This window comes from Labrus mixtus, chromosome 16 (assembly GCF_963584025.1).
Source record: "Labrus mixtus chromosome 16, fLabMix1.1, whole genome shotgun sequence".
Lineage (NCBI taxonomy): Eukaryota > Metazoa > Chordata > Actinopteri > Labriformes > Labridae > Labrus > Labrus mixtus.
The window spans coordinates 23,289,920-23,300,300 of record NC_083627.1 but is presented as its reverse complement, the minus strand read 5'-3'; the positions used below and the strand labels follow the sequence as shown (position 1 = coordinate 23,300,300).

Below are 10,381 nucleotides of genomic sequence, written 5' to 3'. Positions count from 1 at the left end.
TAAACATATGAGCAGGTTCTTTTTAAAGGGACAAAATCCACCTGCTATGCATGATTTTGTTAGCATACATTCATGCACACAGCAGTACATACATATTTGAAGCAACTTTTCTGAAACAATGGCTGTTTTTGTGTTCAAAATATCTACTGACTCACAAACTATTTTACGGAGGCTTCATTAGATATTAATGACGCGAACCGCTTGTTTTACTTCTCCTTTCACATTACCAAATTTTCATTTCACAATAAAAGCCCCATTAAAACACTACATCACTTCTTTAAAGGGAACTCACTTTCACAGAGTACATCACTTACAGAAGGGACACAGTAAAAGGGCTTACAGTATCTTACCTGAGTGTAACAAAGTAGTTATTTATGTTTTCAATCACTCAAACTTGTGGAGTCCATTCCACCTAGCATCTACTGTACCTGTATGGATCAGTTCATTGAATAGTACTTTGAACTTGGCATTAATTAAACTGATAAGTATATTGCTCATGAATGGTTATGTAATTAGGAAAAGTTAACTCATACAGATTCATAGATCCAGAGGTGCCCCCAAAAGGAATAAGAATGATAATCTACAGAAATGAAAAAGGAATTAAAAAAGAGAGAGAGACAGAGTCAAGGTAAAGAGAAAATCTTTTTAATTTGAAAATGTTTTCAATTAATCAAAATGTGGGAAAGTAAAAAAGCACTGCCCTAACATGGAATTGCAAGTTTTGAAAACAATTTAGTAATCTGAAGTCAGGATCGGCAATGTATTTATTTACATGATAATATACTACAAAAATAGCACATAACAACAACTGTCAAAACCACTGCTCGCCCTCTCTTCATCGAGCATCAAAGACGACCACTGAAAATAGAAAGTCAAGGAAAATGTGCAGGTATATACAGTAAGTTCTCAAATCATACATAATATCCACAAAAAAAACCCAATTTCTATCACAAAATGTGTGAAATTATCAATATTAGGACTAATATATAATATCAACTGGTTAATGTTAGTTCTCCATGCTTCTGCAAGTTCTCATAACATTGGTAATGTTTGTAAATACTTAAGGTCTTCATAAATAATTATGCATACATATGAGACAAACCTTGTACCTCCTTTCCAAATACCACTACAATTCAATATGGATTATGATTATTAATGTACCATAACATGCTAAAGAATACTGGTCACGTTTCATGCAGTTCCCCATAAATGTATTATCACACAGAAATAAAACTTTTAAGGATACATCTCTTTGTTCTCTTCTTGTACATGATTCTGTAACCGCACTCTCTGCATCGGATTGGATCACGGGCTTTAATTTCATTTTCGGTGTGACACTCTGAAGGTAAAAATAGAGAGAAAATTATAGAAAAAGACAGATAACAACATAACAACGTATTTTTAGTCCATCTTTCCGACGTTTCATTGGTTGCTCGTAGTACTTAAACCCCAAACAAGAGGATAGTTATGGTCGGGCGCGTCTCACCCGTGGGTGTTGTGGGTCACTTTCACTGAAACGTATTTTCATCCCCCACACATTTTACCAGTGGAGTCATTGATGAAAACCTATTGGTCAATTAAGATTTATTAAGTGACAATTAAGCCAATCACATATGAAGACCGGAAATAAAGAGACTGAGGCATGAGGCAATAAGAAAAGCAAAATAAAAGCATCACAAAGAGCAGTTTTGAATCTGGTTTTTAGAGCTAACTGGGTTATTTCACAATGGATGTTCATAAAGTTAGTGTCTAATTATATTTTGTAACTTTGTCTTGTTGTATGATGTGTCAGCTAACATTAGTTATTGGACATGAAATGAAACAGAATGTGTTGATTTGCTATAGGATGGTAATATACTAGCATTAGAACACCCGCACTTAAAATCGCTGCTCCACCCTTGGTTATGATGGTACCAGAGATAATAGGAGACATGAATGGACAGCAGTAAGATTAAGAATAGCACTTTGTTAGCATTGTTAGCATTAGTAACAGCTGAAGAAGCATGTATTATAAACACAAGCAAACACTCAAATGTACCTCCACATATGTAGATCATGGGTTGCTGTTTCGGTGGCTGGGTTTCTTTCTGTGGATCCATTTTTGTTTCTGTAAAAGTCAAGAGAAGCACAGAAGGCTCAGTCACATCTGTTTTAAATGTACAGCATGCTAACGATGCTGACACAGAAACAACATGGCGGTAACGACAAACTGACGCTAACTCGTCACAACCAGCGTCAGTAGTGAGCCACAAACATCATTAATAATTCTGAACATACAGCATGATTGATATAAATTATATATACAAAAGGGAAAGATTTTAAATGAAGAAGCTAGATATTTACGTCTCACGCGGTTCCTCCGCACATGCGCACAACCTTCATCCACTCGTAGATGAATAAAACGTGTTGACCTCCAGTCCAGCAGGGGTCGCAGTGTAAAGCTCAACAACACAAACTATCCATCATTAACCGAACACTCAGCTCCTAAGAAGAGATTTCAAAAGTATTTTGGAGTGTGGGCAGAGAGGGAGAGGCTGAAGATGCTTGTTTAAATATCTCTTGAGAACAAGTTTATTGAGGAGGATTTAGGAATGTGAGTAATAATTAAATCCAGAAATTGAAATTAAATTAAATTAATAGAAATTAAATTAAATTGTAATTAAAAACAGAAATTGAGGAGGATTTAGGAATGTGAGTAATAATTAAATCCAGCAGATGGCAGTAATGCAACTTTTTGGATGCCAGCTGCCAATAAAATTCAAAGAAGAAGAAGAAGACGAAGAAGACGACGAAGAAGAAGAAGAAGAAGACTCAGCTGGCCCTCCGCTAGTTTTTGACAACAACGACTCTGTCGACAATGTTCAGATCTTGACTGTCGGACATAAAACTGCCCTAACTTTCTATCAGCCCGTTTTCTTTGTGGTTTTGAAGGTTTGCACAATGGAGCCGTCTGCGCCCAAAAGGTTAGTTTTCATCTGATTGATTCAAAACGCGATTCATAGCAATTAACTAGCTAGCTCAAATGCTAACGTCGGCTGAAGCTAATTTGTTTAGCTAGTTTTCTGTCAAACTTTCCACTCGAGTCAAGCAGCATTATCACAAGCCAAGCTTTTAATAAATCTCCACTCTGTTTATTGTTAAGTAACTTGCTTCGTTAGTGCCTTTATGGATCTGCGCTATTATTTGGACATTATTCTCAAACATCAGTAATAACACGAGTATAATCTACAACCTCATAATTATTCATTCGTGTTTCTGGTATACATATTTACTACGGTTGTATTGCAAACTTCCACCTAAACCAGTTTCAGGTATGTATTTTTGTTTTCCAATCAGTCAATAACTTAGTCCCCGTCTGTTTTCAAGATATATTTCATTTCAATTCTCAAATCCATCATTACAACACCAGCCAGCTTACTTCATTCTGCATTTTTCAGGACATGGTTTTCTCAATTCTCTATCAGATTCAGAGGACCTCATTGTTGGAACAATTTATCCAATCATATTAGAAACAGTACCAGCCTCAACTTATTTAAAAAAACAAACCATTTATTTCCTGCTTGGCCAATTAACAAATGTGCCATCATAATCGTTCTCTGCCATAAGAGCTTATGTTCCTTTCCCCCTCTTCTTTAATTTCTCTCTTTCTTGTTTTGCTTTCTCTTACACTTTATTCAGTATGTGTTCTTGTTAGCTTTATTGTTTTTGCCTCTGTGTTACATGTTTCTCTTTAGGAGGGTCACTCGACGAGCCCCTCTGGGTTTATTTGGCTCCTCCAGCACATTTCTTTCAAAATGTATATTTTGTTAATTAACTAATCATTATGTACTGTCTGTTTTTCCATTGATCTATTATGTTTATGTTTCTTTTTTTTGTGCAATAAATAAAATTAAAATAAATAAAATAAACTTAACACAATAGGAGCAGCTATGCTGTTTGTTAACATGATAGTTTTCTAAAGTTATTTATCGAATTTGAACTGATTAATTATATAATTATAATTTTACAAAACAGTATGTTATTCCAGTACTTTTTTTAATAGCACATAGAACATTTTAGAATCAGCTAGTTCATAGTTTTCTATGTTGAATTTGCATTTATACTATGATGATACTATGATTACATTATTTCAAAGTTTGTATTAACTGATGTGCATAACGTTATGCTTGGTGCCTTAAGCCAATCTAAATCGTATTCAAAGGCTCGTACTGCATTTTGTGTATTTATTTTTTTATGATTTGATTAAATATATATAATCATAAAAGGTTGTTGTTGTTTTTTTTTCACAGCAAGCTGAAAAAGCTGAGTGAAGATAGCTTGACCAAACAACCAGAAGAAGTGTTCGATGTTCTAGAGAAACTCGGTGAAGGGTAAGATGTTTTTGACACTTACTGAAAAGTGTGAACTTTTTAAGAACCCGTTAAAATACAATTTATCTAATTCACTCTGGACAAATTTTGACACTGTGTGTGTGTGTGTGTGTGTGTGTGTGTTTAGTTCCTATGGCAGTGTGTTCAAAGCCATCCATAAGGAGTCGGGTCAGGTGGTGGCCATCAAGCAGGTTCCTGTGGAGTCTGACTTGCAGGAGATCATCAAGGAGATTTCCATCATGCAGCAGTGTGACAGGTTAGAAGAGAACAACCCTCCAAATGAACCCATTTTATTTAGTTATAAAACATCGTCTAAAATCCTGTTTTCCCCATTCAAATCACTTTACTTATCATCAGCGGCTGCAGCCTGATGTCTCAATCAACAACAGTTCTCTCACTTCTGCTGTTTGCAGTTTGAAACGAAACTTTTCTCTTCTCCTTTGATAACTCTGTTCTGCTTTTCATGGCAGCCCGTACGTAGTGAAGTACTACGGCAGCTACTTCAAGAACACAGACCTGTGGATTGTCATGGAGTACTGTGGAGCCGGCTCTGTCTCTGACATCATCAGGCTGCGCAACAAGACGGTGGGTGTTTCCAGACAAATATGGCTGCGTTGCACTTATGATCCTCAAATGTTCAAGAGTTTATATTTCTAGGATGTGTTTTAATCAAAGATTATTGTATGTTTTTTTTATGTATGTAAAGTAAATTGCAAAACTTGCATTTACTGCTTTGATTCTGCTATTGTATGGTATGCATATATACCAAACTTTTCCAACTCTCTCTTTTCTAACAGTAGTGAACAGTATAAGCTGAAAACAGATTGCAGAGTATGTCCTCAGTCCTATGTATAGTGGCATAGTAATACTGTTATATTGTGTCTGTGACTTAACTGGCAGAACTACTGACTGAAATTTAGAAAATACATGAAGTCATAACTGCGTCACTCAGTTTGACTTCCTACTGTTCTCTTGGATGTTATTTCATCTCCTTGTTTTTGTTTCTTCCTTCTCACATCAGTTGACAGAGGATGAGATTGCTACTATCCTCAAGTCGACGCTTAAGGGTCTAGAATACCTTCACTTCATGAGGAAGATCCATCGGGACATCAAGGCAGGAAACATCCTCCTAAACACAGAGGGTCACGCTAAACTGGCAGACTTTGGAGTTGCTGGACAACTAACGGTAACATTTGAGGTTTTTTTGTGTTTGTGTGACTGTCACACTACTTGGGATGTATAATCATTTTATGAATCAATCTATCATTCTGAAAACCTCATTGTTCAGAAGAATCAGACTCAGCTTTATTGACCATGTATGCTTAAACACACACAAGGAATTTGTCTTTGGTAACTGTGCTCTCAATGTTAAAAAAGAATAACATTAAATATAAACATGATAGAAGCAATAAAAAGACTTATATGTACAAAGTTCATAAAATGACACCAGGATTGTTTTTCTCTGTAGGACACAATGGCAAAGAGAAACACTGTGATCGGTACTCCGTTCTGGATGGCCCCAGAGGTGATCCAGGAGATCGGCTACAACTGTGTGGCCGACATCTGGTCTCTGGGCATCACGTCCATAGAGATGGCCGAGGGCAAACCTCCCTACGCTGACATCCACCCCATGAGGGTGAGTGTAAATGCTGTTTGTTGAAGAAGTGGGAGCTGATAACTACCAAGAAACAGCTGAGTTGATGTCCCCGCCCTTCTCCTGCAGGCTATCTTCATGATCCCAACCAACCCTCCTCCAACATTCAGGAAGCCGGAGCTTTGGTCAGATGAGTTCACAGACTTTGTGAAGAAGTGTCTGGTCAAAAATCCAGAGCAGAGAGCGACTGCAACACAGCTTCTACAGGTTGGACGAAGAACCCGCACACTAACAGATATAATCATTTTACCACCGAACATAAGTGCCTCTTATAGACTCTGCTTCAGGAAAACTTATATTAAGTACATGCAAACATTCACACATTTTTATTTTTTTGTATTGTCATTGTGTAAGAAAGCTCCAAAAGCCTTTTTAACCTCCCCTGCTCTTGTGAATGTCCAGCACCCGTTCATCAGCCAGGCCAAGCCGGTCACAATCCTGAGAGACCTGATCACTGAGTCCATGGAGATGAAAGCCAAGAGGCAGCAGGAGCAGCAGAGAGAGCTGGAGGAGGAGGACGACAACTCTGTAATCATACTGTCATGACAACAACAACAACAATCCGTATGTAATACGTTTAGATGACATGATCAACTGTCTTTGCTTTTGTCCAGGAGGAGGAGACGGAGGTGGACTCTCACACGATGGTGAAGTCCGGTTCGGAGGGTGCAGGGACCATGCGGGCCACCAGCACTATGAGTGACGGGGCGCAGACCATGATCGAACACGGCAGCACCATGCTGGAGTCAGACCTCGGCACCATGGTTATCAACAGCGACGATGATGAAGAGGAGGAGGAAGACCAGGGATCTATGAGGAGTGAGCAAACACATTGACCTCTTCTTATTGGAATGTGATGGAAGTACTGGTGTTGGTGTTTTTCTAGGGCTCTACCCAGAATATTGTCAGTGGGAGTAGACTTGGCTGATCAATAGAAAGCTTCAGCAATTTTTTTTCTCCTTTCTTTTTCAGTTCAGCAACAAACCCAATTAATTTATGCGTCTTAGCCCCAATGATGAGTTAAAAAAAAAAAAACAATCAGCAGAGATTTGTCTGACAAAATACTAGTCGTCTTTTCCACTGATGATTTGATATGTGACTAAAAGGAGGACAGCCCCAGGTGTTTAATACAAATATTTATACACCACTCTCTTCCTCCTCCTCAGGGCATGCCACCCCCCAGCAGCCGATCCGTCCGTCCTTCATGGACTATTTTGACAAGCAGGACTCCAACAAGGCCGCCCAGCAGCAGGAGAACTATAACCACAACCAGCCGCAGGAGCAGCCCGGCTACCACATCCAGTCTAAGAACGTCTTCCCTGACAACTGGAAGGTGCCTCAGGACGGAGACTTTGACTTTGTGAGTAACATCTGCCAGCTTTAGTGGTTAGAAATAGAAAAACAGAAGCAGCACCGAAAATATCCTTTACACAGTAAATATGAGTCATCCCCTTTTTCCTTTGTTATTTGTGTGTGTTTCCTTCCTCAGCTCAAGAACCTGGACTTTGAGGAGCTGCAGATGCGATTGACCGCCTTGGATCCCATGATGGAGCGGGAGATCGAGGAGCTCAGGCAGCGCTACACTGCCAAGAGGCAGCCCATCCTGGACGCCATGGATGCAAAGAAGAGAAGACAACAGAACTTCTGAATCTCCCAAAACCACTACCATCACATAACTTGTGTCCCATTGACTCAGAGGAGTGAAGATGACCTCATTGTTTCTTTTGGAAGCCCACTGCTGTTCTGACCGACTGCCAACTGGCCTACACATGAAGTTGCAGGCTCCTTTTAATTCACATTTCGGCTCTGGGAATCTACAACTCACCTGCCTTGTTTCTGCAGCACGTCTGGATGCTGTTCGTCCATTTAAGATCTTGAATGACGCTCGAGATTGCAGCCAATGTAAGAACTTAGGCTCTATTGTCACTAAATGGAATTCCCCCCGTTTTCAAATCAAATGACATTTCTTGCACGTAAACCTTCAGGGAATCCCCATCAGCACATAAGGAAGCCTGTCGTCTGGCAGCGAGCAGCAGTTTAATCAGCAGGTCAATGACGTGTGGTCTTTCTTCCTCAGACTTTGTGTAAATATAATATAGAGCCTAGTTTAAAAACGACATCAACAAGAAGCTGTGGAGGCTTGTCCATGACCAAAGACAATCAAAATGATGTTGATTAAGATGATAATGCCTTAAAATATTTGAAACCTGGTTTTCAATGTAATATAAAAAGCAATGTAATATTACAACCAAGTGGGCACATGGTTGAGTGCCATTTCCTACTTTGGTGATGAGGGAGGAAAATGGAGAGAGAAGACGTAGGTGAAAGGATTGTGCATGTTTTCAGTCTTTGGTGGATCAGAATATCCTGAATTAATTTCCATTAGTCTTAATCTTTATTTTGTTCTATTGAAGTAGACATTCTGGGCTTCTTTGAACACTGTTAAAGAGCCCAGGATGTTCAGAAGCTCGTTGTCTTCATCCTATGTAGTGCCTCATTTATTCACTTTCTCCTGTTTCCGTCACTCCAAACATACCAACACTCTTCAAGAACTGAAAATCAGAGCTTTAACTAAACTTGATGATCAATTGTACTGACAGGGTTAGACCTTAACTCATTCCTAAGCTTAAAAGAAATGTATTTCCATTCAAGCAAAAAGCATTCCAACATACTGTACGACTTGTTCTGTTTGTCTCTGGAGTCTTTTAAAAAAAAAACTTAATCATTGTTTTTTTTTTTTTGTAAAAAAAAATCCAATTATGATTGTCTCACTTGAGGTTACAAAGTGTCTGTTTACATATTTTACAACAAACATGAAGTCATCCTTTAACTAAAGCAGTGAAGAAAACAACAACCAAGAAGACCAAACAACATGGGCAGTCATAGAAATGGTTTTAAACATTGAAAAAACAACAACAAAAACAACCTCTGGTTCAGATGAAAGGCACAGTTGAATGATACTTTATGATAACATGCCTTTAGTCTCACATCTACAGTTTGAATTTGGAAAGTTTCATCATAATTCCATTCATTTTTAAGCAAACTTCCCTGTAATCTACATTGATATTTTCCTACAAATGCATTAGGATGGCCTTTTTATTCTCAAAGGTGTGATATTATTAATGAAGGATTTACGTTGTACTGTCATCTTGCTCGCAAACTGATTACAACAACATATTTTAAAATGTTTTTGGTCCATGTTTAACCTAAACGTATACATATATATATATATATGTGTGTGTATTGGCTAATATCAGATCCTCAGCTCTCAAATAATGATGTCAGTATTGGCTTCACATGTCTGATGTCAGTCTGCCTTTTATTTAATTTATAAACAATTATGAATGTTTAATTGACACCTCTGACTGAAGAGGTAACCCATATCTCACCATGAAGGAAACAGTCTGATCTGCTGTTGTCATAGTTACATTTGGACATATTGATTATACACATGTATCAAAAATGAGCCGATGAATGAAACGTAATATCGTTACATGTAGAAATATGTCCACAGGTTGCTGTTACACGTGAATGTTAATATGCAGTCTTGGTTCTGTGGGTCAGCCCTCACCTGCATATTAATCGATGTAATGCTAGGAATAAGACTTGTTACACTGTCACACCTGATTGACAAAACGGGCAAACTGAGCCAATGTTTTAACCATCTGGATCCAGATCATTACTACAATCAGCACCCTGTCAGCCTATCAATGATCAGGGCTGTGTTGTTTTTGTTTGTTCAGTTATTATCCTTTTATCTTTAACTTCACAGAAATCATCATCATTCATAAATTAAATCTTAAAGTCATAATTCACAAGCATTTACACTATTTATTAATTGTATTTTTGTTTACTTTTTTTCACAACGCTGGTTTAAATATGATAGCTGGATTGGCTGTTTATATTTTCGCCACCTTTGTCAAATACAATGTCTTTAATTCTGTGTGCTTTAGACTATGCATGTTTATAATTCTGTTTGCTATTTAGAGGAATGCAATGATTGTGCAAACTGCACAGATAAAGAGTACTGTTGATATCGAAGCTGCGTTTCAGATTGAACAAAAACTATTTGCTCTGTACAAAAAGTAAGCCCCATTGTTGAGAATTTGCCATAATATGTATAGATAACATCAATCAGTCTTTGACTTATAGCTTTATGATTTTGTTGTCATTTATTTCACGTTCATTTTTCTGCTTTATAACGACTTGAGGGTGTAGAGTGGAATGTAAGCATTTATGTTTGAACCACTTAATTTATTATATTTTGTTTGTACTACTTTATAACGTTTTGAAAAAATGCAATACATAATAAAAGTTACTTATAGTTAACCTTAACTGCCGTGAAATCTTTTTTTAT

At 37.7% G+C, this 10,381-nt stretch overlaps 2 protein-coding genes across 2 annotated transcripts; one reads left to right on the top strand and one right to left on the bottom strand.

Moving 5' to 3' along the window:
* Positions 1-629: 629 nt before the first annotated feature.
* On the bottom strand, positions 630-2,329 carry polr2k (RNA polymerase II, I and III subunit K). Its single transcript, XM_061060191.1, has 3 exons — positions 2,039-2,329; positions 1,247-1,339; positions 630-858 (listed from the first exon to the last, which is right to left on the bottom strand). The coding sequence occupies exons 1-3, from the start codon at positions 2,097-2,099 to the stop codon at positions 836-838; spliced, it is 177 nt and encodes a 58-aa protein (XP_060916174.1). The 5' UTR covers positions 2,100-2,329; the 3' UTR covers positions 630-835.
* A 467-nt stretch (positions 2,330-2,796) lies between these two features.
* stk3 (serine/threonine kinase 3 (STE20 homolog, yeast)) lies at positions 2,797-10,359 on the top strand. The gene is made up of 11 exons (XM_061060377.1): positions 2,797-2,963; positions 4,290-4,370; positions 4,498-4,626; positions 4,841-4,955; positions 5,392-5,556; positions 5,839-6,006; positions 6,094-6,231; positions 6,427-6,552; positions 6,639-6,843; positions 7,191-7,384; positions 7,514-10,359. Exons 1-11 carry the CDS (start codon positions 2,941-2,943, stop codon positions 7,670-7,672), a joined length of 1,503 nt encoding a protein of 500 aa, XP_060916360.1. The 5' UTR covers positions 2,797-2,940; the 3' UTR covers positions 7,673-10,359.
* Positions 10,360-10,381: the final 22 nt, after the last annotated feature.

What these genes read in the sequence shown, in the direction of transcription:
- stk3 (XM_061060377.1), top strand. Translation starts at nt 2,941, where the DNA reads ATGGAGCCGTCTGCGCCCAAAAG. An exon ending in CTAGAGAAACTCGGTGAAGG is followed by an intron (nt 4,371 to 4,497) that starts GTAAGATGTTTT and finishes GTGTGTGTTTAG; the next exon opens with TTCCTATGGCAGTGTGTTCA. An exon ending in ATCATGCAGCAGTGTGACAG is followed by an intron (nt 4,627 to 4,840) that starts GTTAGAAGAGAA and finishes TTTTCATGGCAG; the next exon opens with CCCGTACGTAGTGAAGTACT.
- polr2k (XM_061060191.1), bottom strand. Translation starts at nt 2,099, where the DNA reads ATGGATCCACAGAAAGAAACCCAGCCACCGAAACAGCAACCCATGATC. An exon ending in CATGATCTACATATGTGGAG is followed by an intron (nt 1,340 to 2,038) that starts GTACATTTGAGT and finishes TTTTACCTTCAG; the next exon opens with AGTGTCACACCGAAAATGAA. An exon ending in CAAGAAGAGAACAAAGAGAT is followed by an intron (nt 859 to 1,246) that starts GTATCCTTAAAA and finishes TTCTATTTTCAG; the next exon opens with TGGTCGTCTTTGATGCTCGA.